Raw genomic sequence first — 23,762 nt, forward strand, 5'->3', positions numbered from 1 at the left:
ATCTCTGTCTCTCAGTTGGCCTTTACAACTCTTCCAACCATGCAAGCTTTTAGTAATCCAACTACACAAGCTTTCAATAACCTCAAATCTTTCGAGCAGTTTACCAACTGAACTCATACTTGTGCGGGTGAAAACAAATCCATTATGGAAGCTCACCATACAACAGCCATTATACAAAAAGCTGACTAAAAATCTCTACTGCCTCTACTACCTTTAAGTCTTCCTTTGCATCCTGCATCTATTAGTTGACATCTGATATGCAAGATGGACTCCCTTTACTGTTTATTTCCATCAGATCAAAGTCTTTGATTATCTAAATTGAATCCAGATTCCAGAATTGATAACTTCAAGATAAGGAAAATTTCAGACCTGTTTTATGCATGTGAATGCAACTCAATAATGGTGGAAGGATTCGGTCCTTTCTCAATTTATTTGATTAGAATTTCTTCATATGGCAATCATTCAACTATTGATCATTGTATTACTGATACATAGTATTTCTATCTAGTGGTTCAGGTGTGGGAAATTTAATAGAGCCACTTGCTGCAGTTCCTTTAAATGATGAGTTGCAAGAAGCAAGGGCATTGGTAATGAAAGCTGAAGAGGATGTGCTTTCTGCGTTAACAGAGAAGGTTTTGTGGGCTCTATTCAGTTTAAAGTTTTCTTTGTTCTAGTCTCTCATTTGTTTGGTCATTTAATTTGTTTTTTTTTTCACAGATCAGAGCAGACCTTGATGACATTCATAATACATTGAATGGTATAGTTAAATTGGATGTGGTAAGTATCTTATAGTAAACTTGTCATTGTAGGTGGTTTCATGGATTTTGTGTTTTTTCAAATAATTTGCATTTGATCTTTTATAATGCTTGTAGATAAGTTTTCTGATAGATAACAGAAAGCAGCTTTTTATTAAACGAATAATGCTATTATAGATAGAAACAAAAGTGGTTAACCTCGTCTAATCACCAAGAGCATTACAATTGCAATTCCATTTGTGACCAGACCTAATCAGTTCTTAATTAATGTGAAAAATAAGAAGAAACAGTTATCCCCCTCCTCTTCCACTTCTGGGTTTGGGTGGAATTTGTGCTTGAGAAGGGCTGTGAGAGACTCAAACCTTGACAGCATCTCGAGTCTTCTTCAACTTCTTGACATTATTTTCTTAGACCCTGCTAAGGTGGACTCTAGAATTTGGACTCCTACCCCCACTGGTTCTTTCTCCTGTGCCTCTTTCTTCAAAGTTTTAAGCTAGTCCTCCATTCCTGTAGCCTTCCTTTTTCCTGTTCATGGTTTTTGCTGGGAAGCCTTTCTGGAAAGATTCAACACTAGTGATCTGCTCCAAGAAGAGACCCAATACTTGTTTGTCCCCTCACTGGTGTGTTCTTTGTAAAGCTGATGGGGAGACGGGTTTTCACCTACTGGTGTCTTGCCAATATGCAAAGTCTATTTGGGAGTGGGCTCTTTCCCTATTTGGGTGTAGTTGAAACCCTCCATCAAACTTGCAAGATCTGTTTTCTCCTTTTTTTCAGGTGGCACATGAAAAGGGGCAGGATTATGTGGAGAGGACTGAGGGCTGCGGTTTGCTGGTCTTTATGGGAAGAAAGAAAAGCTAGGATTTTCTCGGAAGTAGAGAAAGTACTGATGAATTGAGGGCTTTGATCCTTATAAGGGTGATACAGTGGATGAAATCACTAGAGCTATTCACAGATTATACAGTGGATGACATGTTGAGGAATTGGGGTGTGATTGCTAGCAGTACCCGGACCAAAACAGTGATGAATGTGTCTTGGACTCCCCCCTGCGGGTTTCATAAAATTAAACTTTGATGGGAGCTGCAGAGGGAATCCTAGATAATCAGGGGTTGGGGGTGTTTTCAAGGATGAGAATGGGGTTGCTTCTGCCATGTTCTCAGGCCCAATTGGAGTGGGTGACTCTCTCCGAGCCGAGATCCATGCGGTTATGGAAGGAATCCAGAAAGCTAGGGAGATGAATATCAGAAAACTTGTAATTGAAGGGGATTCAGAGGTGGTGGTTGGATGGCTAAATAAAGACTACAGTGGCTTATGGAATTACAGCAATATGAGGAGGAAATTTAGATGGATGGCTCAAGAAGTGGAGGTTAAAATCAGTTGGGTAAAAAGATCAGCTAATTCTTTTGCTGATGGGTTATCTAAACAAGGGGTGGAGAGGGAGTCAATGTTCTGGGCACAGTTGTAATTATTTTTTCTATTTCTCCTTCTCTTTCTCTTTTTATTTTTCCTTCTTTTGGGGCTCAAGTTATAGCTGGAAGATAAGAAAGTTTGTCTTCCTCTTTGTAATTATCATTGAAAGTTTTAATGAAATTAATGAAGTGTGTTTTTGATCAAAAAAAAAAAAAAAACAGAAGAAACAGTTCTAGAATAGAAGAGGAAAAGGAAAGAGAATGGAAGAGATGGTTCACCAGGAGTTCACAATAAAGATTCGATAAGGAAGGAAGGGTACAGTCTTACTAGTGGGCAATGCAGCTTTCTGGTTTCAAAGTTTCCTTGATGGAGCGGTGTATGTAAGCTGGCACGGTGTATGGAAAGGCACTTTTAGCTACTTGAGGAAGGAATATGTAGCAGAAAAGAAAAGAAATTCTAAAGGCTAGTTTTTGACACTGGAGAAAAAGCATGAAAGCGAGAAGAAGCAATTGATTGTCATACCAGAAGGGAGAAAGCTGGAAGGATGGATTAAGGTAGAAAATGAGATACATTAAAGAGTTGCTAGCAGATGGGCTAGAATTGAGAAGAAGCAAATAGAGAAAGAACCTGTGGAAGTTGGAGGGTTGGGAAAGAAAGAGGAAATGAAGGAATGAAGGAAGAGATTGGAAGAACTGGGCACCGAAGAAGTAAATGAAATCCAAGAATCGGTGGCGTGGCTCTTTCTGCATGGGAACCAAAGCTTTTACTTAATGGGGATAGAGGAGATTGGGAGCACAGATTAGTCTTGTCTGCGAAGAACGTGGTGAAGGATTGGAAGGAGATTTTAGAGGAAGTGATGAAGAAGTTAGGGAGCAAGCAAACAGCTATGTTAATACCTTTAGATGAGAAGGAGGCAGTGTTGGATGTGGGGAGGGAAGTGATTGATTTTATTACTGTAGAGACATTGGAAGGAACTATAATGGTTGGAAATTGGTGCCCCTCTTGTAACTCGGTGACAACTAGCGATGGAAATTTCTGGCCAAAGCTCCCAGGTTTACTGTTTAATTTGTATAAGAAGCCTCTCCTTGAGAAGATAGCTGTGGCCATGGGTGGAGTCCTCATCTCCTTCAAGACCTTAGGTCTGAGAACAGTTACTATGAGGATTATGGGTGTCAAGCCTGAAGATACTCCAAGATCGATTAACTTGTTCACTGAGGGGTTCTAGACCAAGGTCTGGGTTCCCTTAAAAGTGGAAGCATTGCTCTGGTGTGGGAGATGAAAGCTCGACAGTGATGATGACGTGGCTGGCTGGGTGACACTTGGAGGAGAAAGAGAAGAGAGGAACATATACATCAGCAACATGTGGAGGAAGCAATGGTAAAAGACATGAAAAAGTCAAAGATACTTGAAGGGTTGCCTTGACTTCTAGAGAAGGAATTAACTTCGAATGGTGGTGTCGAGAAGGCGGGAGCCTTCTCTTATGGGGAAGTTGTAAAATGGGGAGCTGTATCAGATGGAGGGTGGGGTCCGTAGGGTACAAAGAAAAAAAAAGTTCTGTAAATTTAAGTGAGTCGATGGGGTGAACTGGGTGTAGTTTAGAAAGACCGGCTCAAGGGGTTGGGAACTGTGGGGCATATGCCTCCTTTAATAATCACATGAGCCTTAACCAGGGGATGTTGATGGACAGTAGACAATGTCAGTCATCATCCCCCTAGTTAGCTTGAACGAATGCCAAAATAGCAATGAGTTATAGTGGCAGTTGAGGATTAACTTTGGGCCGGAGCACTCCAATCTGTGATTTTCTAGGAAATGCCATGAGGAGAAAGAAGCTAGTGCTTCGGAATGGAGCAGTTCATAAGAGGAAGAAGACTACACCAGTTTGGATGAACTTTCCAACATTGCTAGTGTGTAGGAACAGGAGAAATATACATTGATGGAGTTAGAAACATAAAATCTAGAAAGTCTCTTCAACATCCACCTAGATTTTCAAGACCATCTGATTAGTCAGTCGGTTGAACAAAATGTCTAGACGAGTAAGGGTGACACACTGTGCTCTAGAAAGGGGGAACCAAACTAGAGCCAGGAGCAGACACAGGGGGTTAGTTTGGGTATGGAGGAACTAGACGGAAGAAGAACACTACTCCAAGGAAGGTTAAGGCATCAGCTTTGGGTCAATTCTAGTCCATTGCACCGGAAAGTGATCAGTTAAAAAAATACACCAAGCAGGGGGATAGGGTTGCCGTTACTGGTTGCCCTTCAAGTCAAGTTCCTGCTAACATTCTAGTCCTTCCACAATTTTGTTTTAGTTCCAAAAGCTACATTGTAGCTAATATGGCTAAAACAATGGATATATAGAAGCAATAGCTTTCCAAGGGGATGTGAGAGAACCTCTTAAGCTAAGACCTATGTCCCATCCATTAGGCTATTCATGATTGCTCTTAATGACCTCGTGCTACAATTTATCCAAATCAATGCAAAATCGCCACAACCATTTTCCTAAGAAGGATGTATTTCTTAATGATACTTTACATAGCCCCAAATCTCCAGCCTCTTTGTCCATACAAACTGTTCTCTAGTTGATTAAGTGATCCTTCTTCAAGTCCCTTGGCCCCCATTAGAAATCCCGCATAATCTCCTATTAGCCACTTACACAAGGATTTTGAAAACTAAAAGATAGTAGATAGGGAGGTTACTAAATGTGGATTTAATTAAAGTTATTCAAACCCCAAGTGAGATATAGTTCTTTTTTCAAGTTGCAAGCTTCTTGGGAAATCAATCTAAAAACTGGGTTCCAAAAACTGGAGGACCTTGGGTTCCCCTCTAGAGGTAATCCTAGATATCTTATTGGCCACTGCTCTAGTGAACAACCCAAAATCTCTGCATCTCTCCTTGCTACACTTCCTCAATGTTTGCCCCACTAAGCAACTTTTCTCCAAATTCACCTTTAAATTTGAAATCTTCTTAAAGCATTTCACCAACTGCTGAAGGTTTCTCACACTACCTTCCCCCTTATCTATGCAGAAGATTTTCATATCATCAAAAAATAGTAGGTGAGATACAACTTGATCCCTACCTATCTTCCAATCCTCCACTAAACCTAACCCATCCGCCCTCGAAATTAAACCTACTAAGAACATCAGCTGTGATAATGAAAAGGAAAGGAAATAATGTCTCCCCCTACCTAAGCTCTCTCTTAGCTAGGAAAAAATCCTTTGCTTTCACGTCACCATAATGGAAAAATGACATGAATGTAGGCATCCTTGAATCCATTTCATCTATTTTTCAACAAAACCAATTTGGAGAGCACCTCATCCAAAAAAAAAAAAAACGATCAACTTAGTTGCAGGCTTTTTTTTCCAAATAAAGTTTGCATACCCAACTCTTCTTTCCCAGTTTTCTTATTTCCTCGACACTTCCATTAGCAATCAAGGTTTAATCTATAATTTACCTCTTATTAATAATTTCTCCTTGATTTTGTGAAATGATCAAGGGGAAAACTTCCTTTCAACCTCAAAATTAAGATCTTTGCTATTATTCTGTATAGACTTCCTAATAGACTCATTGGTTGAAAATCTTTGGGGAAAGATGCTTCTAGGGATTCAGCAATAAGGGTCACAAAGGTGGAATTGACTCTTATTGTGAATGGTCCTTCTCTCATGAAATTCTTGGGGTACTTTCATTAAATCCTCTTTAATAACCTCCCAACATTTCTAGAAAAAATTCCTTGTAAATTCATCTGTCTCCAGTGCCAAAGGTTCAAAATATCAACATGATACACCCGGTAAGTCTCCTCTCTTCTCTTTGTATAATTTATGTTCTGGTAGAGATGATGTTCTTCTTCTAGTGTTTCTAGTAAGGGAGTTGTCTTTCCATCTATTGGTCTTTACATGTCTCATGTTCTTCATCTCCTTAGGATGCCTATTAATCTTCTTTTTATTAGTAGTCTTACAAAATCATTAATCTTTTTGGTGGTAGAACACATTTTCCCTTGATTCCTATGCTTTCCAAGATTCACTGATTCCCTGATGTTTTTTAATTATCTTTCTATCAGTGGTATTGTTTCATCAGCATAAAGGTCTGAACATTCTGGCTTCTTGCTGAAGAAAGTTGTTAGTTACAAGTTTCTACTAATAGCTAGGCCTCTTCTAAAATTTGTCAAGGCATGGATAACATCTTATGAAGGACTATTTTGTAATAAAATCAACAAAATGAAATTAATAAGGATATCAAATACACCTCTCATCAGTTATGCTTCTAAAGTATCTTAGCAATTGCCTATTTTTCCCAATTTGTCTACCTGTTGTGTGGAAATTGTAAATTGTCATACAATGCTATTTATTTAGTACATTAAGGTGGTGTTTGATAACTCTGCAATCTGAAATCTGAAAAGTGAAAAAGCTATTACTTTAGGTCTGAACTGAAAATCAGCATGTATACTTTTCTGCTTTTTAGAGGCTCTGAAAAGATAATATTGTTTGTATTGGAATAATTCTCCAACATCTAAAACGGTTGGATTTTACTATTTTACCCCTAAAAACAAAACATTTGCTAAATTTGAATTCAAATTAACCCTTGTATTTACTGGAACAATAAAACAAACAAGTAAAATGCAATCAAAGCACAAAAGTGGACTTAAAAAACGGAAGACAGCTTTTTAGAATAATCAACTTAGTAAAAGACCATAAAATTCTAAGAAGAATCTTGGCATCAATTGTCTCAGAAAACCTACAATCATAGGGAAAATAAGCAACCGTCCAACACAAAACATTCCAAACCAGAGAAAGAACATTAGCAGCTTAGAATTTCTTCACCAGTTCAATGGACGTAAAACATCTTTTAGGGAAAAGATTAGTGTTCTGTTGAGTCGATGTTAGTATCTGTTAGGATTGGACTGATTACACTTGTTTTGTTTTTAAAGTTCAGTTAGAGTTATTGGGCCTAATGCCCATTAGTTTATGTGTTGTTAAGAGTGTTTTCTTATGTTCTTTATTAGTAGCCGACTTACTAAGGGTATATTTGTCATTGTATTTAGATTTTTTTATGAGTATATAAGATAATGAAAGGGGTGGCCAGATCTGATTTTGGCTTTCTCCCATTCTTCTCTTCTTCTCTTCTCTCCAAAATCTTCTTTTCTCCTTTTCTATCACAAGATTCAAATCAGATTGCTGTTTTTGCACTTTCTACTTGGTATCAAAGCAAGACTAGGGTTTCTTGGAGTTCTTCCATGCAGCCCTAGGTTGCCAACTGCATGAGAAGATTAAAGGATGATCGATCTACTTTAGACTGACCACTTCTTGGTTTTTTGGTGTGTTTCAGTCATCAAGAGGGTGATCTGTATTTTTGCATCAAAATCAGGAAGAACTAAAGTGCAGGGAAGAATCTTAGTTGAGTTGGATTCTTCAATTTTGACTTGATATTGTGCAATCAGAATCTTTTGGACTTACCTAGGTTTTCTATAGGGGGCGGTTCAGTTTTTCATAGTTTTAGAGCCATCTGGAGAGATCAATTCACTTTTCTCTCTTGTGTGAGAAGGTAGGAAGAGAGAGATGTCTCCAGATAGGGTTTTCTTCCTCTGGAAAGTCCTACCCTTGTGTGTGATATCGATCTAATTTTAGAATCTTTCTACATGATTATTTCTTGTTTTTGACTTGATTGAAGTCAAAATGGAAGGTTGGAGTACTAAGCAAAAGTCTACCGATGACCTAGGTCTGGGTAGAGGAAGTATTAGTAACTTTTTTGGGTTTGGGATTATTACGATTGTAAAATTGGATGGTACATTTGAATGGGCACAATCAGCTAAGATGGCTATGAGCTCGTGGGAAATTGGGGTACATTGCAAGGTGCCAACCAACTGGTTGGTAAGGTCTCATGTTGGTCGTAGTGGAGACTTGGGATTGAATCCCGCCTGCACCTGAGTTGGGGGCCATGGGTTAGGGGATGGGCTACCCCCCGTTGTGTATCCCTAAAGAAGATATAAAAGAAATGGGGTACATTACTAGGAGAAGAAGAAACCTTAACATAGATTCCTCTCGGTGGGTATAGGAGAATTACATGGTGATGACTTGGCTGTGCAATTCTATGTTACTTATATAAGCAAAAACTTTTTATGGGATAACACAACCAAGGAGATTTGGCATGGAGTGGCAGAAACTTATTTACATAGTGAGAATGTTGCTAGGGCTTACCGGTTGAAGAATCGGGTGATTGCTACTAGGAAGGGTGACAGATTTATTGCAGTTTATTTTTTCAGCCCACAAAACCTTATGGCAGGAGATAGATCACTTGGAGGTTGTGATTTGAGAGAGTAGCAAAGATGCAACCACTTATCAGAAGTTTCTAGCTTGGACTTAACCAGAAGTATGATGTTGTACGACAACATATTCTTTCCCGGGATAGTGTAACTCTTTTTTAGGCATATGCCTTTGTGTCTAGAGAGAGAATAGGAGGAATGTGATGATGAGAAACCTAAGCCTTGAGTAATCAGCTATGGTTAGCACAACGAAACCTAATCCGAGTGGAGATAAGGGTGGCAATGAGCCGAGGAAGGAAAACAAGAAGGACTTGATCTGTCACTACTGTAATAAGCCTAAGCATACTAGAGATACCTGCAGAAGCTCTACCCACACCTTATACCAAGCCAATTCAGAATAAGAAGGGTAATGTTAATATGGCAATGACTGGTGTGTTAGGATCACCTATTTCAGCTTCTCTAGAGTCTGTTGCAGCAACTACAGTTATGGCCAAATTGGAGAGGTATGGACAATTTCTAAGTTAGAGAGATATAGCCAGTTCCAACTCATCATCGAGTGGCCAGAAAGATGTAGGTGGCTTAGGAGGTAGCCATTCTACTTTGTAGAGGCAGAATTTCCACAACTGATGGATCCCATGTTTCCAATGCTCGGAAAGTGTCTGTCAATGTAACCGATACCATTACCCTACCCTCTATACTCCATGTTCCTAGACTAAGCACTGACCTTTTATATGTTAGTAGTTTGACAAATAATTTGAATTGTTCAATAATTCTTTCTCTTGGCCATTGTGTTCTGCAAGATCTAGAATCAAAGAAGATGTTTGGGAGTGGTCATGAGGTGAACGAAATCTATATTCTTGATGTGCTTCGTAATCATCAGAGTCATTGTGTTAACAGGGATAATGAGTCAGAATCAGTGGGTCAGATAATGCTTTGGCATAATTGGTTAGGGCATTTGTCTTTTGCTTCTTTGCGTTTTGTTTTTTTTTTTTTTTTTTTTTTGTTTCCAAAGTTGTTTGAGTCAGTATGGTTTTCCAGTTTAGAGTGTGAGGGTTATCAACTTGGAAAACATTGTAGATATTCTTTTAAAGCAAGCAATAGAAGATGTTCTTCAATTTTTGACATTGTTCATACTGATATTTGGGGACCATATCATTTTCCTTCTATGGGTGGCTATCATTATTTTTTCCAATCAGTAGATGATTATTCTTGGTACTCTTGGACATACTTGAATGAGATCCCTTGATTAGGTGCCTTTTTTGGTACAACAATTCCATTAGATGGTGTTAACACAGTTTGGAATACGTGTGAAAGTGTTTAGATTAGATAATGCCAGGGAATACTTTGAGAAAACTTGGCATCATACTTATTGGAGCATGGAGTAGTCTATCAAAGTAGTTGTGCATATACTCCACAATAGAATGGTGTAGCAGAAAGAAAGAACAAACATATTATGGAAGTAGCAAAAAGTATGGTTGTGAGCTCTACAGTTTCAGTTCGGTTTTGGGGTGATGCAGTTCTTACAACGGTCTTCTTGATTAATCAGGTACCCTCTCGTGTTCTTGGATACACTACCCCATTTAGCCTTCTTTTTCCTAAGGGGGAGATGTTCTATGTTCTTTTAAGGGTATTTGGATGTGTATGCTTTGTCCACATTTTGTCCTCACTGCTCAAAGCTGGATCCTAAGGCGAAAAGGTGTGTTTTCCTTAGGTATGTAGGAAACTAGAAGGGACGTTGTTGTTATAGTCTGATTTCAAGGAGTTAGTATGTCACTTTGGGTGTCACTTTCTTTGAGTCCACACCCCTTTTCTCGGGGAGTTCTTCTCAGGGGGAATGTTTTGGTGAAGGAAGTGAGCAATCTGCACCACTTCTTATTCTTGCTCCTTTGCCCACTCCAGTGTCTGACCCACCTGCTTTGCCCACTTTTTTGTCTCCACTATGTCCTACCTCTCAATTTTTTACATGACAACATCTATACTAACACAAGGAGGTTGATCCCATAACATAGGAACCCACACCACTCCCTAATGGCTCATCAGAGATTCTATGTTCAATTGAAATAGACCTAGGTATGCCACTTGCTCCCTCTAATGGTTTAGTTCCTGTTGATGCTACCACCCCTGTTCCTGACACCATTACACATGACCTAGACCTCCTACTACACTTCGGAAAGGGAAGAGGAAGTGTACAACTCATTGCATCTCACATCGCCTTTCCTACAGTTGGTTATCGCACTCCTACTAGGCCTTCGTTTCCTCCCTTGGCTCTATGTCTATACCCAAGAGTGTTAGTGGGGCTCTCCCCAAACTTGAATGGAAGATAACTATGCAAGAGGAAATGGAAGCAATGATTAAAAATCATACATGAGAGGTTGTGGACTTACCCAATGGCAAGGAGATAGTTGGATGTAGATGGATTTATACAATGAAGTACAGGGTTGATGGAAGAATAGAAAGGTATAATGTGAGGTTGGTTGCAAAAGGGTACACTCAGGCTTATGGGATAGACTACTTGGAGACCTTTGCACCAGTAGTCAAGATGAGTTCAGTTTGGATCCTCTATCTCTATCAGCTATCTACTCTTGGCCCCCCTTCCAACTTGATGTGAAGAATGCTTTTCTTAACGGAGATTTGCAGGAAGTGTACATGGACCTTCCAACTAGTTTTTACAGTGATATGGTCAAAGGAAAGGTATGTAGATTAAAGAAGTCTTTATATGGTTTGAAGCAATCACCTAGAGTTTGGTTTGATAGGTTTAGGAGTGGATTGATTATATTTGACTATACTTAAACCCAATCTGATCATACTCTGTTTGTGAAGAGTAGGGGATCATTGGTGTCGATGTTTATATGGATGTGGATGATATTGTTGTTAGATAGTGTATGCCCTTACCTCCAATCAGATAGATGTATAGATACATTTATTGTAAATGAACAAGAGTGCATTGTTGTTTCATATTGATATTGGTATGTTTCTATGAAATTGCCCCTTAAGCAGGACATTTATGAGACTCGTGTTAGTTTAGAATGCTCTTAGCTGTTGGATAGACTAGGGGGTTTATCCTGCCAAGGTTGACACTGATGTGCTACCAAAGAAGTTGGGACAGCTTGTCTCAGCTACTAGGGTTAGACTCAAAGCACACGCAATGCGCATTTGGTTGAAACACTGGACCTGGACCATTTTCCAATTATGCCCTAGACCTTGGAGATTGATGGGCAAAATTGGAAAGTTACACATAACCCCTAGACTTGATTATGGTACTGCACTAGGTGTTGGATTGGGTTATCTTTGATATGCCAATCAGTGAGATCCATTGAGGGTCAAAACCTTGGTATATTGGGGTAGTTTGAGAATTCACTTAAGTGGGTGATCATAGTGATAGGATCGGCTCCTTTGTCGAACAAAGTGAATGATAGGGTTTACACTCTCTCTAATGGAAACCTAAACTACCTGTAGTGATTTCAATTGTGTTTGAGATTTGGTTTTGCAAAATATATTTATTATATATATATTATGCTTTATTAAAAAATTTTTGCAAAAGGTTTTAATTCCCGAGGTCCATCTGAGCAGAGAGTGTGACATTGCACCTTACAGCCAGGGGAGAGGTCCTTGGTCCTTCCCTGTCGGGTAGTGTTTGATCATTATGGGCTGAGAGGTTAAGTGTAAGAGACCATTAAGGGCTGATTACCTGGTAGGTTTTATCTTACTTAAGTCCATTATCCTTGGGGTCTTCATAGGATGGCTGAATTCAATGATCATTTAAGTGTAAGTGTTGGGCCCATATTGAGCCCATAGTGATGTGCTCAGTGGTTCATTGTGTTTAACAGTGAATTCAACCAAACCTTTTCTTAGAGGCTAGGCCAAACTCATGTGGACTTATGTGAGGTCATTGTGGGCTCCCACGCCATACAAATTAGGCCTAAGTTGGCCATGCAACACCCTTGGGTCGTGAGCCTTATAGCTGATGGGCCTAAAGCCCATAATTAATATGATTAATTAAGCTGTCACATGACAGCTTAAGTTGCCATGTGACATGGGGCGAATCTGGGTATGGAGCACCTAATCTTATAAGAAGATAAGGTATATCTCTAATTAGAGTCCAAATCTGGTTTAGATCTGGATTATCTCCTTATTAAATTAGGAGATAGCTCCATAATAAATTATAAAAGAGGAGGGGGCGGATCAGTCCAAGACAACTTCATATTTTTGCAGTTTTTGGTCCTCTCTACACCCTTTCGTCTCCCAGTTTTTTCCAATTCGACCTCAGCTATTTGGGACTGATATAGGTAAGTTTTTTCTTTGATTTTTGCAAGAAAAATTCAAAGGAATTTCGTTCTCAACTCCCTAGTTCGAACTAAGCAGTTGGATTGCAGTTTTGTTGAAAACTGCGTTGCTGAACCGGCTTCAGGAGTTCACTGTGCCATCTTCAGTGGTGGTTGGTTTTAAGATTGATTTGGGCGTGAACTTCTACCTTGGGATCTGCATTTGTGGTATCCGTATCAGGTATACATCTCCCTCTTTGATTGGTTTCAAATCTGGTCCGGTTCAGTGCAAGATTGATCTTGAAAACTGTAGTTTTTCAAAACATAGGGAATTCGATTCCCAGAAGGATTAGGAAATTTTTGAAATTTCGCCCAACCATCTGGCATGGTTCATCCATCCATATGATGAATCCTAACCCTTCCTTCAATTGTAGTCTTAGGAAATGACTTGAGTGAGATTGATACCTTGAAGAGGAACCTACACTAGGAGTTTGAGATTAAGGACCTTGGGGAGCTGAAGTATTTTCTAGGCATTAAGGTGGCAAGGTCCAAGCTAGGGATCTTCATTTCATAGAGAAAGTATGTTTTGGACCTATTGTAGGAGACAGTAAAACTTGGGGCAGGGCCAGCTGATACACCTATTGATCATAACTATAGGATGAATGCTTCAAATGGTGAGCTAGTGAAGGATGTTTGAAGGATCAGAGATTGGTGGGCATATTGCTATTCTTATGCATGACACGACTAGATATCTCTTACGCTTTTAGTGTGGTAAGTCAATACATGCATGCCCTACGAGTTCAACACTAGGAGGCTATTGATAGGATACTTGCCTATTTGAAGGGACACCTAGGTAGAAGCATAATGTTTGCTGATCATGGACACTTGAAGTTAGAAGCTAGTTAGAAGCTTACATAGATGTTGATTGGGCAAGGTGCCTAGATGACAAGAGATCTACGTCAGGAGTTTGCACTCTCGTTGGAGGTAATCTGGTTTCATGGAAGAGTAAGAAACAATCAGTTGTAGCAAGGTCAAGTGTAGAATCTGAATATAGAGCTATGACACATGGTGTTTCTGAGCTCCTCTACTGGTCCATGCTAGGAGAGATTGGAATTGAGGTGGAAGAACCTATGATGCTATATTGTGATAGTCAAGCAGCAATTAACATTGCCTATAACCCAATTCAGCATGATAGGATGAAGCACATAGAAGTAGATAGACATTTTATAAAGATAAGGGTGATATCTAGAGAAGTGTGCCTACCATATGTTGCATCTGACTTACAACTAGCTGATGTTCTCATAAAAGGTGTTGCAAGAAACAAGCTTGGTATGATCTACACAAGTTGAGAATGTGTGACATCTATTCCCAACTTGAGGGGGACTGTTGAGATTGGGATGATAACACTTGTTTTGTTTATAAAGTTAAGTTAGAGTTATTGGGCAATGTTTTCTTATGTTCTTTATTAGTAGCCGACTTACTAATGGTATCCTGGTCATTGTATTTAGATTTTTTTATGAGTATATAGTATAATGAAAGGGGCGACCAGAGCTTATTTTGGTTTTCTCCCATTCTTTTCCTCTCTAAAATCTTCTGTTCTCTTTCTTTTTTTTTGATAAATTCTTTTTTCTTTCTTTTCTATCACAGGTTTTATTTCAGATTGCTGTTTTTGCACTTTCTGCTGTGTTGTCCAAATCATCCTCCACATAGTTGAAGAATTTGACATCCACAATTTTGTTGTTGGCGTTGACAACATATTATTTGGGTTGGCATCATTGACATCCATCGTCACCATGGAGCTTTGATCATCCAAGTCTGTGAAGACTAAGTTGGTGATGGCTTTATCTTCTCTTTTCTCTTTTGGAGACGGAGAAGAATAGCAATGCATGATGAATGCTGATACAACATTGGAGTTGTATCGGCGTAAGAAACCAATCAAGCAGAAACAAGAGGAGCCATTTCCCTGTTGAGATAGGTGTCGATGCTAGGGTTCGAAATGGGTACATTAAGAGCTAATATTGGTCTTTTTTGAAGTATTTAGGGGCATTTAAAACATAAGGCAACATCTTAAATTTGTCTGAGCGTGTTAAGTTACTAGGCGAGCTCTTACCATTTCAGATCTGAATTAGTGGTTTAGATCTTCTAATCAGACCTAAATCCAATGCATCTGTCTTCTGAAAAGCAAAATTTTCAGATGTCAGACATCTGATTAGTGTTATTGACGAGGCTGAAGTCTCTATGATACTACAGGGTTGAAATGTTCTTGATGTAGCTCCTGATGCTTGGTAGAAATTCTTCCATTTCTACTTACTGAGGGCTTTTTAAAGATTCTTGTAAAATCTGCTTCCCTTTGATCATGAAGGGAACTCCAAGTTCCAAAGTTATAATCATCTTAGTGCATGACATTCTGTTGTTTGGTCACCATCTTAAATGTTGTTTGATATTTCACTATTTTAGTTGGTGATATAGTTATGTAGTATAATGTCTTTGAGATGTAGGTCAATGCTCGAGCAAAATATAGTCTTTCATTTGGAGGCACATGCCCTGATTTACTTTTCACAGAGGATCAGGGTGGATCTTTCACTTCTGAGGAATGTTACCCACAGAATAAGAGTTTTGAGGCTACATCATCATACCCCACTAAGCAGGAATGGACATTATATTTGCCTAAAGCTTATCATCCTTTATTACTTAAGCAGTATAAACAAAATTTGCAGAAGGCCAGAAAGGATGTCAATGAAGCTATTGCTGTAAGTTTTTCCTGATTTCATTTTTATGTCATTGTAAACAGTAATATTTATTCTGACCTCTGGAAACTTATAAAAATGTTGCTTGTATGCCCTTCTACTTTTGTCCATGGAGAGTTCCGGCCAACCCTTTCTTCTTTGTACTTTATTTTCCATCTATTACAGAATTTTTTGTGCTTAATACAATGAAGCTTCATCCCATCCATAGTTTTCAAGGCGCCAAGGCGAGGCTAGATGACAGGGGGGCACCTTGTTGCCTAGTCACCTAGGCGATGTATTTTTTTTAAGTAAAAAGCATATATCCTAGGGTAGTTCCCAAGGTTCCATAACCATATTTCCTTTATAATTATCCATAATTTTTATAAGAAAAGTAGAAATTTCATGTCAAGTATAGAAAATCAACATATTCTTAAGAAAAGGAGGAAAGAAAAGAAAATCCAAAAAAATATGGGGGCTGAACCCCTATTTTATTATAGGGAAAAAAGAAAAGAAAAATATGTGAAAGAAGATAATGAGTTGATTAGACACGATTTTTAAGTTCTTTGAGGGTTAAATACGGTATTTAGCAATGTTTGCGTTGACTAAACCCAAACAAACAAGAAAATAATAAAAAAAAAATAGTATATAAATGTGAAAATTTGAGAGAAAAAATGAATTGATTGTATTGTCTTGGAAGGAGCATATACACAACTTTATATAGAATTACAGAGCTAATTTACAGGGTGATAAAATAGGCAACTAACTTTTCCTAAAAAACTAATTTCTATATCAGTGGGATTCTCCAATTAATATCCCATGATTCTAGGATATCCCATGATTCTAGGAAATTAAGTTTCCTAAACTGATGGACCTAAAATTATGGAGAATCAATCAGAGAGTCAATCTTCTACTTTCCAACACTCCCCCTCAAGCTGGTGAATATGCATCTTTCATTCCCAGCTTGGAGATAAGTCCTTGGAATGCCACACTGCAAAGCCCTTTTGTCAGCACATCTACCAGTTGACCATTCGTTGAGACGTATGGAGTGCAAATTAATCCGCTATCCAGCTTTTCCTTTATGAAATGCCTATCTATCTCAATGTGCTTTGTCCTATCATGTTGGACGGGATTGTGAGCAATGTTAATAGCTGACTTGTTGTCACAGAATAATCTCATTGGACCTTCCCATCTGATCTTTAGGTCTTCCAAAATTATCTTGAGCCATAGTAATTCACATACTCCCTGAGCCATTGCCCTGAATTCTGCCTCCGCACTTGATCTAGCTACCACATTCTGCTTCTTACTCCTCCATGTCACAAGATTTCCTCCAAGGAATGTACAGTAACCTGTAGTGGACCGCCTATCCATGGGAGAGCCTGCATAATCTGCATCGTTGTATGCCTCTAGGGTTAATCCAGTATTTCTTTTAAACAAGATTCCTTTGCCAGGATTAGCCTTTAGGTAATGTAGTATCCTATAGACCGCATGTAGGTGAACCTCTTTCGGGTTGTGCATAAACTGGCTAGCCACGCTCACGGCATATGCTATGTCTGGCCTTGTGTGGGCAAGATATATAAGTTTTCCTACTAATCTTTGGTACATTTCCCTATTCACGACAGGATCTTCATTTGCTTCTCCCAATTTGTGATTTGGCTCAATCGGTGTGGAGGATGGTTTGCATGCTAACTTTCCTGTCTCTCTTAAAAGATCTGTTACATATTTCTGTTGTGAGATAAAGATGCCTTCCCTGGAATGAGCTACTTCAATCCCTAGAAAATACTTCAATCTCCCAAGTTCTTTTATTTCAAATTCTTTGACTAGGCATCTTCTCAAGGCTTCCTTCTCCTTTTCATCATTTCCTGTCACAATTATGTCATCGACATATACCAGAAGAGCCGTGACTCCCCCTACATCCGAATGCTTTATAAAGAGTGTATGATCTCCTTGACTTTGTTTGTATCCGATGGCAAGCATAACTTTAGTAAATCTTCCAAACCACGCCCTAGGTGATTGCTTGAGACCATATAGTGCTTTTTTCAACCTGCAAACTTTATTTCCTTTTAGATTTCCTTTGAAGCTCGGAGGAATATCCATGTATATCTCCTCCTCTAAATTACCGTGAAGAAAAGCATTCTTTACATCAAATTGCTCCAAGTACCAATCGAAGTTAGTTGCTAGTGACAACAAAATTCTTACTGTATTCATCTTAGCCACTGGAGCGAATGTCTCCTGATAGTCAACACCATAGGTTTGTGTATATCCTTTTGCCACGAGTCTTGCCTTGTATCTTTCTAGAGAGTCGTCTGACTTGTACTTTACTATGAAAACCCACTTGCAGCCCACGGGTTTCTTTCCTGGTGGTAGGTCAACAATTTCCCATGTTTGATTCTTATCTAGAGCCTGCATCTCTTCTCTCATAGCATCTTTCCATTTCTCATCAGATAATGCCTCAGATAAAGTATTAGGAATATGAATGGTGTTTGGACTAACTAGGAAACTCCTATGTGATGGTGAGAATTTTTTAAAGGACACAAAATTTGCTAAGGGATATAAGGGATGTTTAGTGCATTCTCTTGTGCCTTTCCTAAGGGCAATAGGAAGATCTTGGTCAGATGCTAATTCAGAAGAAATTTCTGGAACTGTATTTACCTCATTCTCAGGATTAGGAGTTGAATCTTGAACCTGCACAAGATTAGGATCATGGTTTCTTCTTCTTGAATATACCTGCAATCTCATAGAGTCACAAATTTCATCATTCTCTGTCATGGGTCTGGTATGAATGGGTGAAGAAGTTGGTTTGGTTTGAGGTGGTTCGATAGGTGCAGATACGGATTGAACTGGTATAGATGCTGAGTTTGGGTGTTGAGAAACTGTAGGTAGACCAAGCGGGAACAATTCTCTGTCCTTATCTTCAATGAATGACAAAGACTCCCCCTGAAGATAAGGTTGAGTGAAATATGGTGTTTTTTCTTCAAAAGTGACATCAATAGAGACAAAGAATTTTTTAGTAGGTGGGTGGTAACACTTATAACTAACCCTTTTGGGTGGACGAATAACCCACAAAAATACACTTGATGGCTCTTGGATCTAACTTCCCTCTATTATGGGTATGAACATGGACAAAAGCAGTGCATCCAAAGATTCTTGGGGTGAGATTATTTGTTGTACGTAGATCGGGATAAAATTGATAGTATTTCCATTGGTGTTTTAAATCTCAAAACCCTTGAAGGTAATCGATTTATAATGTATGCGGCTGTAAGCACAGCTTCCCCCCAATAGGATTTGGAACATGCTGGTGGAAAAGTAAGGCTCGGGTTACAGCTAGTAGATGACCATTATTCCTTTCTGCTACTCCGTTTTGTTGTGGAGTATTAATGCAGGAGGATTCATGGATAATCCCTTCTTTTTGAAAATATGGGGATAAAGTTTGGTTGAAATAATCCCATGCATTATCCGATCTAAATCTTTTGATTCTGACCCCAAACTGATTTTGGATCATGTTATGGAAATTTGGGAGTACACTACTTACATCTGATTTAGATTTAAGAAGAAAGATCCAAGAGACCCTAGTGCAATCATCAATAAAAGAGACGAACCATCGTGAGCTAGACACATTTGGAATTGTGGAGGGTCCCCATATATCGCTATGGATCAAAAAGAATGGGACTGAACTTCTCTTGTTACTGATTGGAAAGGGCACACGCTTGTGTTTTGCAAATTCACACACATCACAATGAAAATATTCAACACTCAATCCTTTAAACAATGAGGGAAACATAGTTTTCAGAATTCCAAAAGATGGATGCCCTAGTCTAAAGTGATGAAGCCAAATGGTGTCTTTGTTGGATGATGAAAGGAATGACAGAAATAACTTATCCTGGACAATATTTGATTTGCATGATTCTTCAAGATAGTAGAGTCCATTCTTCTCCTTAGCAAGTCCAATCCTCTTCCACGAATCCTGGTCCTTAAATATATAGTAAGAAGGATAGAAAAGCACATTACAGTTCATGTCATGGGTGAGTTTTTGGATGGATATCAGGTTAGTGGACAATTTTGGAACATGAAGGACACTTTTTAGTGTAAGTGATGGATTAATATGGATATCCCCAAGGCCAGCTACGGTAGTAAGGGAACTGTCTGCAATGGCTATTTTTCGATCGCTTGGGCAGGGGGTGTAAGTGCTAAAATGTAGTGAGGAGTGAGTCATGTGATCTGTGGCTCCTGAGTCAATAACCCATAAATCCCTAATAGGTTCATCTGAGACATTTAGTCCGTAAGGAATAGAAAACTTACCTGAGATTGCAAGAGAGCCTGTACCACTAGGTTTCTCCAACGATCCCAGAAGCCCCTTTAACTTTTCGATCTTCTCCTTATTGAACTCGGTCTTGTCTGGAGGCTTTTCTTGGATCGGCTGATTTGTGGTGAAGTTAGCTTGACTTCGACTCTTCTGTTGTCCTCCTCGGTAGCCCCATTCCCTATTCGATGGTTTACCATTCAGCTTCCAACACTTCTCTTTGGTGTGCCTTGGTTTCTTGCAATAGGTACACCAAAGAGACTCCTTGTTGTCCCGTGCAGAGGACAAATCTGTCTTCATTCCTTCCAGTATTTTCGGTTGTTCCATCCTTGTAGTCATGGCTGAACCTTCTAGTACTTGGGGTTCAAGCATAACCCCCCTACGGCTTTCTTCAGCACGAATCAGAGAAATAGTCTCATTTAGAGATGGTACCTCTTCTTTGCCGAGAATCTGGACCCTAACTTGATCAAATTCTGCGTTGAGTCCTGCAAGAAAGTCATAAACGCGATCTTTTTTGATAAAACTCTTTAGGATTGCTGCATCTGCTGCACATTTAGTCTCAATGCACCGATAATGATCGAGTTCTTGCCACAGGTTCTGCAGTAAATTTGCATACTCGGTAACTGTCTTGCTGCCTTGTTTAGTTGCTCCAGTCTTGACTTTGATTTCGTACACTTGTGCTGCATCACGTGCTTTTGAATATGTTTGTCGGACGGCATCCCAGATCTCTTTAGCCGTGGATAAAAACATACACGTGTCGCTGATTTCAGGGTTCATTGAATTCCATAACCATGACATGATCATGGAGTCAGCTTTGTCCCATGCATCAAATCTTGGATCTCCTTCCTTCGGTCCCGTCCCTAGGAGATGGCTAAGCTTTTCTTTTCCCTTTAAATATGTTCGAACAAACTGAGACCACTTCAAATAATTTTTCCCGTTCAACCTATATGCTGCCTGAATGTTTTGCAGGTCGCCAGATGCTTGATGTGAGGAAACTTCTTCCGATTGTGCAGTAGTATTTGATACGGTGGCTTCTGACATATTGGGTGGGCTTCAAGAAAGAGAGAAAAAAAACAGACAATGAAGGTCTGAAAAACTTAGTAAGGATTGGTGATGAAGGCCTAAAGAATCTTTCAGCCAATGTAAAAAAAAAAAAGGTAACTGTAATGCTCCACCAAACTGAAGAGTGGATCGAAACCACTCAAAATCAAAACTGATCCAAATGAAACCAAAGGGATTCAGTAAATCTGCTCTGGGCAACACCAGATCTAAGATTTCAGACTGATCTGATGTCTCTACAAAGAGATCCAAGAAAAATGGCTGAATCCAATGGCGCAACAGTCCAGAAGAAGCAAAAATGTAGAGTTCAGATCTGTAGCCGATCTCGAAGAAGAATCAAGGACACTCAAGAACCTCCCAAATACTATTTGAGAGTTCTTGAACGCAGCAGAGATGACCAAAGAGATACTATGTGTGGATTAGGTCGTAACCTGGCTCTGATACCATGTGAAAATTTGAGAGAAAAAATGAATTGATTGTATTGTCTTGGAAGGAGCATATACACAACTTTATATAGAATTACAGAGCTAATTTACAGGGTGTTAAAATAGGAAACTAACTTTTCCTAAAAAACCAATTTCTATATCATTGGGATTCTCCAATTAATATCCCATGATTCTAGGATATCCCATGATTCTAGGAAATTAAGTTTCCTACACTGATGGACCTAAAATTATGGAGAATCAATCAGAGAGTCAATCTTCTACTTTCCAACAATAAACACAAAATGAATATTTAGTTTAATAATGTCTATTTTATAATTATAATCTCAAAACACTAAGAATTCCTAGTTCCAGTCTAAATTGGTTTCTTTGTATTTTAGGCTATAAAAGGGGCAGAAGCCTTGTATACACATTTTTGGGGTAGTAGAATTTGAATAAAGATTGAGTTTTCTCCACTTTCCTCCGTAGCCTTTTGATTATTCTTTGTTGCTTTAATCAATATTCTCCATATGGTTTCTGGTAAGTGCTCTTTTTACTATTAGTTTGCTGTTTGGAGGATCTTTTGTTGCATTAAAAGTGTACACGGTTTGTGTATAGGATTATGATTATTACTAGTTTTATTTATCCAAGCTCAAATAATTGTTCTTCCTCCTTTGTTGTATTAGCTGAACCGTTATCACTTCAGGAACTCAGGAGGAGAAAGTTTCAAGGAGAGAATATGGCATCTAGAAAACCTGATGTACATCTTGTGTCCTTACAAATGAAGGTGCAGTCAAAGATGGACTTACTCTATTGGCTTCTCTGTATAGATATTTTTAAAGGAAGCTTGTGCATTCTAAAGATTCCAACAGCTTTGTGTTTCTCAGGGATATTTTTGTTCATATACTTCAGGTTGCTAAATTGGAAGAAACTCATCCTGTTGCAGTTGATTTTTTTGTTACTAAGAAAACAAGAGTTCTGGTTATTACTGGCCCCAATACAGGGGGGAAAACGATTTGCTTAAAGACAGTTGGCTTGGCTGCTATGATGGCAAAATCAGGTTGAGTCTAATATCACTGCTGCTTCTTTCTTGTTCATTTTTAACTGTATTCTGGTTGGAGATTTTAGAATTCTATTTGCGGTAAATTAGTAATTTAAAAGGTTTGCCTATGCACATAGGCAAGCCAAATTTCAAGGTCTGTGTCTTGCCTAGGCAGTAGGCCCAAATGCAGCCCTTTTAAAAGGCATCTACCTTTTGTTCATTTTAACTATATTCTGGTTAGAGATGTCAGGATTTTATTTATGTTAGCTCAGTGATTTAAAAGATGCACCTACATACATAGGTGAGGTGCATTTTAAGGCCTGTGCCTCAGCTAGGCTCAAGCACAGACTCTTTAAAAGCTGTACACCTGGTATGCCTTGCACCTCAGTTAAGTTTTGTATATTTTTAAGCATGGTGGCTAGACCAGGGCATCCACCTTCAGACCCCCGACCAAGCCCCTTGCTCCAAGAATCCCCTTTTTTGCTAATGCTGTTCATTCATCTTAATACAAGACATGTTTTTTTCTTTTGAAGATGAGGAACTATAATTAAAATTACAAACCAATCATTTATGTATGGATTAAGAATTTAAGACCCTGGCATGGATTTGTTTGGGCTTGCCTCATTGGGTAACAAAGTGGCTCAGAGAATTAGGGAATGCGGTTAGGAAAGAAATAGAGATTGAAAGTTTCATGTCCTTGAATTGTTGAGTGCTTGAATATGTTTTATATGCCATGTTTGATTTTATTTTTACATTTTCACTTTGAATTGTTGAGTGCTGGATATGTTTTATATGCTGTGTTTGATTTTATTTTTAGTTTTACATTTTTACTTTGATTTTAATTGAGATAATAGGATTTTTAAAATATTTAGTTCAAAACTTAAGTAAATATATATTTTTTTGTATTTATAGTTTTTGCATTTTTTTGAAGATTTTAAAATATTTGCACCTCATTTCAAATGCACGTGAATCTTGCCTTCGGCACAAAAAAATCCCTCTGCACTTTTTTGGCACCTTGCGCTTTTAAAACTTCATTAACTCTTTATTTCCATAGTTGATTGAACATTTGAACCTTGGGTCTACACTAAGTCAAGAATCATTTACAAAACTATTCTAAGTTCCTCCATGCCAGAATGCATGGTCATTTAGTATTGCTATCGTTGTTAAGTTTTACAATTTAAACAGGGAGTTGGATTGTGAGGAAAGTATTTTCAAGTAATCTTTTGAAAAATATCTTGTGCATCATTCTGTTATGGAAAGTTTTTCATCCTACTACATGACCTTTGGTTCAATTCTCATAGTGCAGGACTTTATGTCTTAGCTTCTGAACCTGTGCAAATGCCATGGTTTGACTTTATTTTTGCTGATATTGGTGATGAACAGTCCTTGTCCCAATCTTTGTCTACATTCTCTGGCCACTTGAAACAGATCAGTGTAAGTTGTTTTTTTTCTATTATTTATTTTGAATGCCTTGTCATGAATGTTTCCTTACATCATTACATTATTGCAACAAATAATGAGTTGCCTCCTACATTACAGAAA

General features: G+C 38.6%; 1 protein-coding gene across 5 annotated transcripts in view; it reads left to right on the forward strand.

Moving 5' to 3' along the window:
- LOC148873317 (DNA mismatch repair protein MutS, type 2) overlaps window positions 1-23,762 on the forward strand; it is a 106,941-nt gene that overhangs the window by 16,810 nt on the left and 66,369 nt on the right. For all 5 annotated transcript variants that reach the window (XM_088963674.1, XM_088963670.1, XM_088963671.1 and 2 more), the window contains 6 exons: window positions 509-632; window positions 718-777; window positions 15,173-15,424; window positions 21,885-21,965; window positions 22,091-22,238; window positions 23,527-23,654. In XM_088963674.1, coding sequence (XP_088819800.1) covers window positions 509-632; window positions 718-777; window positions 15,173-15,424; window positions 21,885-21,965; window positions 22,091-22,238; window positions 23,527-23,654 — 793 coding nt within the window. The remainder of the gene's footprint in view (window positions 1-508; window positions 633-717; window positions 778-15,172; window positions 15,425-21,884; window positions 21,966-22,090; window positions 22,239-23,526; window positions 23,655-23,762) is intronic.

The sequence above is a fragment of the Nelumbo lutea genome, chromosome 1 (genome assembly GCF_056320005.1).
Source record: "Nelumbo lutea isolate HS-2025 chromosome 1, American lotus-T2T, whole genome shotgun sequence".
In the NCBI taxonomy this organism is placed as follows: Eukaryota; Viridiplantae; Streptophyta; class Magnoliopsida; order Proteales; family Nelumbonaceae; genus Nelumbo; species Nelumbo lutea.